The sequence below is a fragment of the Martes martes genome (assembly GCF_963455335.1).
Source record: "Martes martes genome assembly, chromosome: 7".
Lineage (NCBI taxonomy): Eukaryota > Metazoa > Chordata > Mammalia > Carnivora > Mustelidae > Martes > Martes martes.
The window spans coordinates 2,189,261-2,201,398 of NC_137894.1; the positions used below are offsets into that span (position 1 = coordinate 2,189,261).

The 12,138-nt window shown below is 53.2% G+C and overlaps 1 protein-coding gene across 1 annotated transcript in view; it reads right to left on the minus strand.

Moving 5' to 3' along the window:
- Positions 1-12,138, minus strand: part of TMC3 (transmembrane channel like 3) — a gene marked incomplete at both ends in the record, with an annotated part of 35,236 nt that overhangs the window by 16,139 nt on the left and 6,959 nt on the right. The window contains 7 exons of the mRNA XM_080808669.1: positions 601-748; positions 2,745-2,788; positions 3,438-3,585; positions 4,988-5,130; positions 5,235-5,333; positions 6,093-6,199; positions 9,162-9,243. Of these exons, the coding sequence (XP_080664795.1) occupies positions 601-748; positions 2,745-2,788; positions 3,438-3,585; positions 4,988-5,130; positions 5,235-5,333; positions 6,093-6,199; positions 9,162-9,243 (771 nt within the window). The remainder of the gene's footprint in view (positions 1-600; positions 749-2,744; positions 2,789-3,437; positions 3,586-4,987; positions 5,131-5,234; positions 5,334-6,092; positions 6,200-9,161; positions 9,244-12,138) is intronic.

Below are 12,138 nucleotides of genomic sequence, written 5' to 3' on the forward strand. Positions count from 1 at the left end.
ACGGCCTCCGCGCTCCGTCTGCCTTTCAGATCTTTGCGGGGAAAGTGAGCACAGCCGTCCTATTGCAAATACTAAGAATTGTAGGACTGTCCCCAACTCTCCTCTTGGCCATTTCCCGTCGTGGGGATATTCCCGTAAACGAAGGGAAGAGCTCTTTTAGCAAACCAACATGGTTTGGGAAGCACTGTTTGTATCAGAAAAACAGAAACGACCTAAGTGTCCGAGAGCTGGCCCACGGTCATCTGTGGCACGTCCGTGGAAACTGTTGGGGCGCGATAGCAGGTGAAGTCTGTTTCTGGAAAGGCACCGTGGGAGAACAGCCAAGCCGTCGGCAAGACCCAAAGGCAAGCAGGGGGATGCGCGCGGGAGGGCCTTGTTGAACGAGAACCCTTCCTGATCGGGACCAGTGAAACCGGTCAGCCAGGTCTTGGGGTCGTCCCTCTGGCTCAAAGCCCTTGTAGTTCGTGCTCTGGGAGCAGAGGACTCAGTCCTTCCAGGGAGACACGTCTAGCTAGCCCCCCTGCGACACAACACGGAAAGAGAGGGCGGGCTGCTCTCCCGTCCCTCTGGGAGGGCACGTGGGGGGCGCGGGGCGGGTACCTCGTTCTTCTCCCAGAGCGTCAGCTCCTTCCTGGACTGCTCCAGCTTCTGAGAGCGGTCCACCACGAAGTAGATCAGGTAGATGCTCCCCGCGAGCGAGAGAAGCACCAGGATGTTGGCAACGACCCTCAGGCAGATGGTCACCGCCCTGCGGGGACAGGCAATGGGAGGGGGGGTCGGCCGGGCCGCGCTCAGGAGCCCGAGACGCACGGACGCCAGGTAGCGACAGGACCCCCCCTACTGTCGCGGGAATCCTCGGGCCCCGCGGGTCCGTGCTTTTCCCTAGCACCCCGTCCTCTACCCGGGTCCAAACCCCTCATTTCCTCAGAGAGCTGCGGCCACTTAAAATCTGACCAGCTACCACGGGCCGGACTTTCAGCTGACACCATGAACCTGACACCGTACACAGATCCAGGCGGGGCGGGGGCTGCGGTTGCGGTCTCAGCTCCTAGGACAGGCCCACTGCGTCCGAGCGCGTCAGAGCTGTGGTCCAGACGCGCGAGCTCCTGAGCTCGAACGGGGGCTTGCCCTGTGCTTCCTCGCGCTGGGGAAATCTCACGGACGCCAGCCGGCTGGCCTTTAGGACATCTGACATGGGGTTTCCCCCCAAGCAGAGCCTCGGGCAATAGCCTGTGTGCAAGTACTGTATTTGGGACACGATCCCAGAAGGTCTAGGGGCCAGACGGGAGCAGGAGCGGTCCGGACAAGGGTGTGTGGTGGACACGGCTCGGGCTGGAGGCAACGGCAGGGCTTTCCAAGGGACTGACAGCTTCATCTCCGCCCACGGAGAAGCAGGGAGGCTTTGGTCATCGCTCCCGTCCCTACTGGTCAAGGACGCCTCCCTCAGCACGAACCCCCGCAGTGCCCCCAGCCGCCCTGATTTGCATGCATGTGCACTGAAGGGGCTGACGAGGCTTTAGTGGGTGTCCTGTGGCAGCAGGTACCGGCCAGGGGTGCCAGGGACCCGTGCGTGGCCCACCCCGGCAGCAGGGACTAGAGGAAGAAGTGTGGCCAGGAGGATCTGAAGGGCACAGGAGAGACGTACCATCCTGCCCGCAGAGCCCAAGTCTCCCCTCTGGGTGACCTTGGGCTGGTGGTGACCTCTCTCTAGCGTGACTCTTGGGCCTTTCTCTGTTCAAGGAGGAAGCTCACTCCCAAAGGAAGAGAAAAGCATCACTGGTCTCTCTGGGGAGAGTTTTACATAAAGAATCGGAGCCCGGAGATGGAAATTCGGAGCGACAGCGAGGCCCATTAATACCATGCCGGGGCTTCCTCACTCCCTCCTGTCCCCAGCCACGCTGCCATCGGTCGGGTCAGGCAGGTCACGCACTCGGATCCCCGTTTCCCTTCCGCCCTCTGAGAAGCGTGGCTGGAGCTTCGTCCTCATTTCACGGGGGAGGAAGTGAGGCCTGGAAAGGACAGGGGACTTTCTCTGGTCATGGAAGCTAATGATAAAGGGGGGACTGGAGCCCCTCATCCGTGTCCCCATGGAGATTCCTTCTGGTCCCCACACCCTGCTTCCTCGCGGCCCCCTCGCCCCATGTCCACTGTCTTCTCCATCAGGCTTCCGCATCATGGGAACTGATCAAGAGGGTAGAGAACCAGTGAGGACATCAGAGGGCAGACGCGGCCATCCCATGAGGACAGGTCACCGTCCCCTCCAGGGAAAGGCCCTTCCGTGTCATGGACTCTCTTGCGGAAGGGACTCGCCTCACCAAGGCGGTCCTCAAATCCCGGAGCAGGAGTTCAGATCGGAGACATCACCTTGGAGGGCTTGTCTGGATGCTGGATGCTACTTGCATCCTACGCCCTCACGGATCTGTTGCTAAATAAAGTACTTTTGCTTAATTTAGCAAACTAGAAATTGGCACCAAAATACCTCTTTTGTCATCTAAGTGGAAGAAGTCGGCCAGCTTCAGAGCTCTCACCCTGTCGCCCATCGATGGACAGAGGGAGGAGCCAGTCCTGAGCACCGCTTCTAGCCTTTACCGACTTCCCACATATCACCTTACTAGAAAGACCCATTTCAGGACAAAGAAAGCTGCCTGACAATGTGCCGAACGAGATGGAGACCGTCTGGTCAGTTTTACACTGAACTAAAGTAGTGCATCAGTGAACGAAGGGAGGGGAGGGTCCATACATACAGGTTTTTGCTTTTCTTCTTTTCTTGTTCTTCCAGGATTGCCTCCTTTAAGAAAAGACACAACCGAGTCAAATGCTTAGCCTTGCCACTAATCATTAATCTTCAGAAATATTGCATGGTAAGGCAATTGTTTTTAATTGAGATATTGTTTTTAATTGATCTATTGTTTTTAATTGAGATATGTATTGACATCAGTGTTTTGTATAATGATAAGTGGATGGAGAAGAAATCAGGGCTTGGGCAGAGGAGGAGAAAGGGCACATTGTTTACGTAAGTGAAATAATTTAGATTTTTTTCCCCCAAAGGGGCAGCATTTAGCAGTCCGTGCTGCTCAGGAGACCCACGTCCGCGGGTGCGTCTGGTGACCTCGTCCTCAGAGTTAAAGGTAAAGCTCACATCCCCGGCACGTTACGCGTGTACTTCTCCCACAAGTTACCTGCAATACGGTCCCAACCCATTATGCAAAGTGTCAACAATACACCAATTGAAATTTTAGGGGGGCGGAGTGAAAAAATTAAAAGAAGGAGTTTTTCAATGTTTCCTCCTGTGCTCCATGGGATTGGTGGTGCCCTGCCCGGGGAGCACGGGGGGGAGGACCGCCGGCACCTACAGCGGCCCCGTGGCTCCGCGGTGAAGGCCACGGTCATGGTGGCGGGAACCCTGACATCCCCGGCCCACCACGGTGCCCACTCACCCTGATGCTGTTCACGACGGCGGCGGTCTTGCTCTCGGCGGCCTCTGGGTTGCCGATAAGGTAATCCCAGGCACAGAACACCCGCCAGCAGAAGGTGTAGTCCTCATTGGAGGCACTGGCCAGGCTGGTGCGGGAGTTCTTAGCCATCCTGCGAGAGAGGGGCCGGGACGGGCGCGTGAGAACAGGGTCAGGCTGGGTCCTGTCGTCCTGGGGCTGCCGCCCGTCCTTGCAGGGCCCTGGTGTGAAGGAGACCGAGCGGACTGGGCTCAGCCTGCCTTGTGGGAAGATGGCACTGGACGGTTGTGGGGTGAGCCCACTTGACAAGCGGCCTCACAGCCGTGGTGGCCCGGAGGTCCCTGAGGTGTGTGTGCCCGGGGATCCAGCCCGTCTCATCTCCGTGCAGCCTGGTTGTGAAAACAAACTCCCCTGGACCTGAACCGGACTCCCTGGAGGCCCTGCCCATGGAGGGGCAGTGACCCCACCTCGGCCCCAGTCGGGTCCCTCCAGCCCACAGTGCTGCTCAGAGGCTCCTGAAGGCAGGGCTCTGCATCCCCGGCGGGAGGAAGCTCCCCGTCTTTCAGACGGTCTCTCCCCGGTTATCTTCTCCCTCCGTAGTTCTTTGTCCTGACCTTGCCTCCATCTGTCCCTAAACTGTAACAGTAGCAAACGGTCTGTCCTGCAGGTGGGGTCTTGAGAACCCCCCCGGAAGCTAAGCCGGAAAGATTCTTGTGAACCAAAGGCCCCCAGGACGCTGTATACCTCCTCAGAATTTTGTGCTTTGATGGTGATGACGATGCTAATCATCTTTTTTTACCCCAAGCACTTGTATGTGCACTGGGCTAAGATGCCCCACGGGGCAGGTGGTGGAGACACACTGGGACCCAGGAGGCAGACAGAAGCAGCAGGTGAAACAGGCAGGGAGGGGTGGGTTCCCCCGGCTCAGAGCCTGCCCATCCGTGCACTTAACCGGCTCTAATACAGAAGCCCAGAACGTGAGTGCCGGCGGGAAACCGGGCCGTCCTCGGAGCCAACCTGCCCATTTTACGAACGAGGCCCAGAGAGGGGACAGGAGTTGCCTCGGGCCTCATGGTGGGGATGGTGCCCGACCCCTGGCCCCCGCCACTCTGTTTTCCTTCCGCTGTGCCTCCTCTCGGTGAGAAACAGGCTGTGCAAACCCCTTCATGGCACGGATGAGCCTGGCCTTTGCAGGGCTGTAGCTAGGTTGCAGGGAAACGTCCAGTCGAAGGACCACGTTTTGCTTTCTGCGGCCTCTGGTCACTGAGACCACGTTGTTCCTGTCTCTGCGAGCGCAGTTACTAAATCGCCTAAAACTACGTTGGCTGCTAAGTCCACGTGATTCTTGTCTCTCCAGACCCGACCCAGAACCTGGCGCAAAGCAGTGAACGTTGGTTAAAACGAACATATCTCTTTAGCCTCGGTCTCCTCATCTGCAAAATGGGTACAGCTATGGCTGACCCGTACAGGTTACGGACCAGATTGCGATCATTCATACCATCCCTGGCATATGGAGGGAAGCGGAGTAGCCGTACTTTCTCAAGAGGATGATGAAGCTGTAAGCAAACACGGCCATCCCCACCAGGAAGTAGGCCAAGGGCAGCCGGTAACCGGCCCTTCCGATCCTTCGCTCCCTGCCGTAGTAGCCGTAGAAGAGCACGGAGTACTGCAGGTAACCCTGCCAAGAGAACGCCCGGCGTCACCTCCCACCCTGGCTTCCGGAACTTTGCCGCCCGGTCAGCCCTCCCTCAAGACAAGAGCGCAGCTAAGCCTGAGCCTCACCCCCAGGGACCAGACGGTGTCCAGGTCCTGTGCAGATGCCACGTGCTCCTTGGGGATGGTCTTGCTGGCCGTGCTTCCGAAGGGCTGGCCTGCGATGAGCTGGTAGAGAAAACAGGATGTCCTGTGGTCCTGTGGGGCAGGGAGGAGACCAGAAGAAAAGGGGCGGCCGATCCCCAGATCCCCACGGCCTCGGAAGGCCCTGCGTGGCCAAGGTCTCTAGTGGCTGCCTTTCTGCTAGATCGTCACTGAGGCAACAGTCAACCTACGTGCGCCGAGCTTCCTGCTTGATCAGCCCACCTGGGTGTCCTCTCACTGGCTTCCACAGGCGGCTTTCTGAGGTCACTGGGTTTCTGCATGGGAAATAGCCCCATTTACCTCGTGAGGACGAAGCTTAATTGGGAAGCGGGTTTCGTGTTATCACGGTGCCCGTGAGCTGGCCCGGATGCCAAACTCGGCCTATCGCCTCCTCTTGTGTGGCCCAAGAGCTAAGAATCATTTTTGCATTTTTAATGGGTTGGAAAAAAAATCAAAAGCAGAAGAATACGTCGGGACACTTAGGAATGATGTGACAGTCAAATGTGTATCCGTAAATATCCATAAATAAAATTCGATGGGACACAGACACCGTCATGAGCTCGTGTATCATGTTTCACGCTGCATGGGGGACAGCGCGGGTGGAACACGAAGCCTCCCCTGTTTGCTACCCGGCCCTTCACGGAAGAGGTCGCCTGTGTCCTGCTTGAGCGCATGGGTCATCCTTCCCACGAGGATAATCGGGGCGACCGCTTGACGAGGCTGCCCGCCCGTCTCCCGTTTCAAACGAAAGGGCCTCCTTATTTCCCCCCAACTCCTTCTTACCTCTGGAATGACAATAAAAGCACCTGTCATTATCGTCAGCACAATATTAATCCCAAACAACCATCTGAGGAATATGAAGTAGGAGGCGACACCCGATCCAAAATGACCTAAAAAAAAAAAAAGGCCGGACGATAAGAACAGTGAAACACGGCAACAGCAGAATGTCCAGTATAAAATCTGCACAGAGCAAAGTTCTCTGTACCGCAACCCTGTGAGAAGAACGCCACGATTGTACCAATCGGGGTGATGCCCCCCAAATAGTCATTTATGGGGGATCGAGATGCTCATGAGGCTTTCCACATATCAGCACACAAAAAGCCCCTAATTTAATCATTTCCCTTATGACACAGTCATCTAAAATACTTGTCAAATTCACATTTCACTTTTGTTCAGAAGAATTAGCATCTTTTGAGAACTGGGTATGTGTTTTCTTTCATTTTGTGTAGTTTTGAGAATTTTAAGGATTTCTCTTCGAATTACTTTGTCTTAATTTTTTTACTTGGAAATAGAGCAATTTTCTAGGTGTTAACATTAGGGGAAACTGGGTCATGGAATCACAGGGACTTTACAACTTTTCTATATAGCTAAACTTTTCTATATATCTATTTTACTCTAAAACAAAGAAAGTGGGGCGCCTGGGTGGCTCAGTGGGTTAAGCCTCTGCCTTCGGCTCAGGTGATGATCCCAGGGTCCTGGGATCCAGCCCCGCATCGGGCTCTCTGCTCCGCAGGGAGTCTGCTTCCCCCTCTCTCTCTGCCTGCCTCCCTGCCTACTTGTGATCTCTCTCTGTCAAATAAATAAATAAAATCTTTAAAATAAATAAATAAATAAAACAAAGTGTATTCGAGACCAAATCTGTACTAAGAAACGAATGGAGCCTAGAGATTAGTTGAGGATGTGGGTGATTTGTACCATCCTTAGAAAAAGAAATCTCTTGAATTTTTACTTCAAATTTAGCTTATGTTTGTCATAATAACTAGAAAAATGCAAAGCATCACAAAGAAAACAAAAAATTACCTATTCTGAGCCCACTAACTTAAAATCACTACTAGAATGAGTTTCTAGTAAACTTTTAGTGTGCCCCCCATTCTTATTCTATATGTATAGATCTTTGGTATAAAATCGGCATCTTTCTAAGATATGTATCTTGAGTTTTTAATGTATTTTAAGTGTCTTCTCACACAAAAAATGCTCTATAAAATAAATTTTATTGTTTCTTCAACTGAATTTTCCATCATTTATTTAACCTGTCCCCACTACTTGAGACTTAAGCCTCTGACTTTTCACTAGGTAGGGGATTCACTAGGGTAAATTAGTCTGCAATAAATAATTTCCCTCCAAGGGCAGGTTTCCTAGAAGCAGAGCCTAAGGGAGGGATGCAGCTCATGTGACACTCCGAGGAAGTGCTCTCTGGAGAAAGGGAGTGGGGAGGGGGGCGGGAGGGTGGAAGGGGCAGGGCAGGTGCAGGGGGAGAGGTGAAGGGTCAGGGCGGGTGCAAGGATGTGGTCTCTGCTGGGACCTGGCTTCACCAGATCCCCTGGGGAATCCCGGAAGGCAAACTGCACAATTTGCAAGTTGTCCACTTGTCGCAGTGCAAGTTGGTCCACTTTGCCCGAGGAACCCAATTTGACTCCCCCTTGCTCAGGCCCTCCCTCCCTCAAGGTCCCCCCCCCCAAGGTGGGGCCGGTGATGTGTGCCCAGGGCTGGAACAGTGCAGGCCCAGGACCATTCTCCAGGGAAGGGGACAGCGGTGAGTCACAGCATCGACACCCAGAGCAGCCGAGAACAGTCAGACCAGCCAAGAAATCTGGGTGGGGCACCCACTCGGTCCCGGCGCAAGGCTTTTGCTGTGGCTCTCCTCTCTCTTGTTGTTAGGGAGTGGGAGGGTTTCATCGAAGAGCACAAACATTAGGAAGGCTTTGGTTACAAATTGTACCTTTCCCCTAGAAATGCCTGTTCCAATTAAAATTCCCACCCACTGTGTAGGGAAAAAACCCCTGCTAACTTCCATTGAAATGCTGAAAATTGTTTTCTCTCCATTTGTGGGCTTTTAGCTTTGTTGTTCTAGGTATGCACGATTTCTTCTATAGGTAACTAAATACAGTGCTACTTTCCTTGGTGATTTCCTCCTCTCCTCTCACAGTCGGACAGGGTTGCCCTCCATGCTCTGTTGTTCCCTGTAATTCTAGAGCAGCTCCCTATCTCCTGTGTAACAGCTCCCAGAACCTCACCGTGAAGGGTTTCACTCCAACAGAGAAACCACCTGTTCCAGAACCATCTATGATGCTAAGTTCCACTTTCCACGGCTCTAGGGTTTACAATGTATTTGAACATGTCGGTTATGCAAGTTCGTTTGCGTTTTTCTTTTTAAAAAGATCTTTTTTTTTAGGTGGGTCTTTGGATGGGCTTCCTCTGTGTACGTCTCAACCGTCATTTCACTAAAAAAAAAAAATTACATGAGATTTCTCCTGGAATTGCATGAAACTTACAAACTGAGAGAACCCACATCTCCAAATCTTACGTCCTCCTGTGTCTCTTCACAAGGCTTTTTAAACACCCTGTGGCCCAGTTTTCCAGTTTTCTTCACTGTAGACTCACTGTTGGGTTTATCTCTGGCCTCGTCCGCTGTGCGTCATGTATGTATATGCTGTGTGTGCACGTTCGTGAATACGTTGTGAACGTGACTTACTTATTTTTCAGAACATGCCCTCTGAGCTGTCCCTACTGCGTCTGAGAAAACGCAGACTGCCGCGGGTTTGCTTGGCTGTGCCTCACATAAGACCCTCTCACTCTCCTGTGGTTTCTCAGCTGATGCTTTGGGGTCCGCGCCGGGTCTGACTTTGGAAGGAAAGGCCAGGAAAGCAGAGCCACAGTGATGTGGGGCCGCTGCCGTCCCGGAGGCGGCGGTGGGACAGATGTCTTCCGTCCCCCCCGTCCCACGTGCAGTCCCACTCCACATCATGTCTGCGTGGCCCCCGTGGCGCCTTGTGAGGACCCGGACGCCCGGCCCCTCCTTCTCAGGCCGCGGGCACCCCATCCCCCCACACTCCTCCGAGCGCCCACACTTACTCTCAATTTTCTTTATCCTCATTTCCCAGGGAATGAAGATGACCATGAAGTTACAGGCCAGACGTGCAAACTTCCGCCAGAGCTGAAAGGGAGAGCGCAGGGTTAGAGAATTTCCCAGCTATCAACGCGGCAATGACCCTGGGATGCTAAGGTCCCGGGTGGAGCACGGGCTCCCAGACACCCTGTCTGATGCCTTTAATCACGCCTCTGCAGGACTCGGGGCAAACGAGGGCCAAAGCAGCCTCCTGGTCTCCGCTGTGCAGGAGGGCGCCTGCTTCAGGCTCTGGGCTGTGCTGTCGGAACTGAAGCGCTCACGCTCCAGGGTCACACCTCCCTTATTCCCCCTGTTCCCGCTCTGGGCACTAACACCAGTGCCCGAAATTATTTGAGGAATAATGTCCAAATGCACCCATTTGACCCTGCTCCGGGAGTGTGGTCCAGGAATCCACGGGGCCAACAAAGTCCCCTGGGATCACAGTGCCCTGTTTTGGGGACAAGGAGTCTAGAACAGTCCCTGAATGCGAGCCCCTCGTGGGCCTCGCGTCCTGTGACTGTATCTGTCTCCCACCCTCTCTCCCGGCCACTGCTGCCAGCGGTGAGATCTGGAAATTTGTCTTGTGTGTTTAAGACGCATTTGCCAAGAGTTCAAAACCCTTATTTTTCTTTCTTTTTCCTCCAAGGAGAATAAAGCAGAATGTGCCCTCGCTGGGTCAGCTCCCCACAATATTGGCAGGCTGCTCATTCTTAACACACAAACAATCTGGGTTTGTGTTGAAAGCAAATGATCTCATTGCCGAAAGAAGGCTCGCAAATGTGATTACAGCATTCTGAACCCAGAGGCGGCACGTGGTCCTGAGGCAGACACGCGTGATACTGTCCTTCGGGAATGTGTCTGCTCAGGCCGGAGCGGCGGCTTGTAAATGAGAAGCCGTTCGAGTTTTATCAGACGGCGCGACTGCTCGTCCCCCGTGCCGGATTCCAGACCCAGCTCAGACCTAGCCACGCCCAGGGTGGTTTCACCCGGCTTCTCCCTGTAAACCTCCCCACATCGACAACCCTGTAACGTTGATCACAGCCTGCCTCGTGTTGCCTTGGGATGTTCCCCGTGGCCCATGCGCTGTGGCACGCAGGGGACACCAAAGCTTCTGCTCTTTCATGCCCTGCAGCACGCAGAAGCGGGTGCTCGGACACCCGTGGGGGCGGGTTTGGTGTTGGAGAGCCCTGAGTCTCTGACCCACTGGGAATGACGTCCCGAAGTATCAGGGGCCCCGCGTGGGGGCCCCACCCCCGAGTTTCAGCTCCAGCCCCAGCTCCACTGCTATCCTACTGTGCAAAAAGGGATTTTCTTTCTTTAGGATTCAATTTCCTCGTCTGCATGAGAAGCAGGATTCCCTCAGAGGTTTAAATTTAAATTTAAAATTTAAATTTAAAATTCCCTCTTTCAGTTTAAATTTTGGTTAAATTTCAATGAGAATGTCCGTGCCCGGAACACACTAAGCAGAGCAACTTTTGGAGGTAAGAGATGCAAAACCTCCTCCCCTCCCTTTGGGGCTCATGCAGGAAGTTGGGGGACCCCGACTCAGCTCCCAGGGCCCCGAAACCCCAACACTCATGCTGGTGAAGCAAGTCTGCGCTAGCTTCCTACAGGAGCTTCCTAGAGGTAGATGAGATCGAAAAACGTGATTTGTTGATGGCAAGATTCAGTAAGGCTGGGAAAACACACTTCTCTGCTGTTTGCCTCGCATCTCCAGGGAAAGCCCTGACACTCTGAAATGGTTTGAGATTTTAAGAGCAACGCAAAGACAAAACAAAAGCTGGGTTTGGAGGAAATGGGTCTCAATTGTGGGCCTGGGCTACTGGGTACCAGAAAGAATAAGCTCATTCTTTCCTTTTTGGAATGGCCTGTAGGTTTGCCTGGAATAAAGATGTTCTAACAACACGTTCTACAGTTTATGAAAAACGACTTCATTCAGAGCGTGTACCTGATGAGGGAGCAGGAGGCTGGCTGAGGACAAAGCAAAAGCTGGCACCTTGCACCCCCTCTCCACCCACTCCCCTGGGAAATGTGTGTGACATTCCTCAGGCACCCCTGACTGCCATAAATGAGAAACAAATCGTTGACTTGCAGAGATCACAATCCTGCAAGGCAGGAGTCTCCCTTGGTTTACAAATGTCCTTGAGATTTACAACAAAGAAGTTACCTTATCAATAGCACAATTTCCAGAGGCAAATAACTCAGTTCCTCAAGCCCTAAATAAAGTTAAATTTCTTCTAAACCCAAATCTCACTAACAAGGACACTTGATAGGAGAAATGTGAAACCTTATCTCTAGATCTCAAGATAGTGTCGAATCATTCCCAAGCATATGGCCCACTGATATACATCTAAAGGGTCTCACAAGAAGATTTTTACTACTAGTAATAAATAACCTTTCTCCCAACAATAGCTAGCCCCTCAAGGTCCTGGAGACCTTGCTTCCAAAATTCCTTAGAGACTAACATCATCCCCTTTGTCCTCACCTACCTAACTCCTGTGTATATAACCAACCACTCCTCACATCCCCAGGGCAGCTGCAGCTCTTCCTGCCCACGGGTCCTGTCCCCGTGCTTTAATAAACCACCATTTTGCACCAAAGATGTCTCAAGAATTCTTTCTTGGTCATCGGCTCCGGACCGCAGCCCACCGAACCTCACCCAGGTTCTAGAACTTCATCATACCGAGCACCTACGTGTGTTTCTGGTACCGCGGATGCAAACGGACAAGACAGATAAGACGCCCGCTGATGCACAGCTTACGTCCAGGTAGAGGGAAGGAAGCAATAGACAAGTCGTGCCACAGGGGGACACGGTCCATCAGGATGGAGGAAACGCTCTTCTGAACAATGGGATCGGGAGAGGTCCATCCGGGGAGGTCACACATGAGCTGAGGCTTGAGTGAAAAGGAATTGATGTTTCAAAAAAGAGTAAGTTGGTAGAGA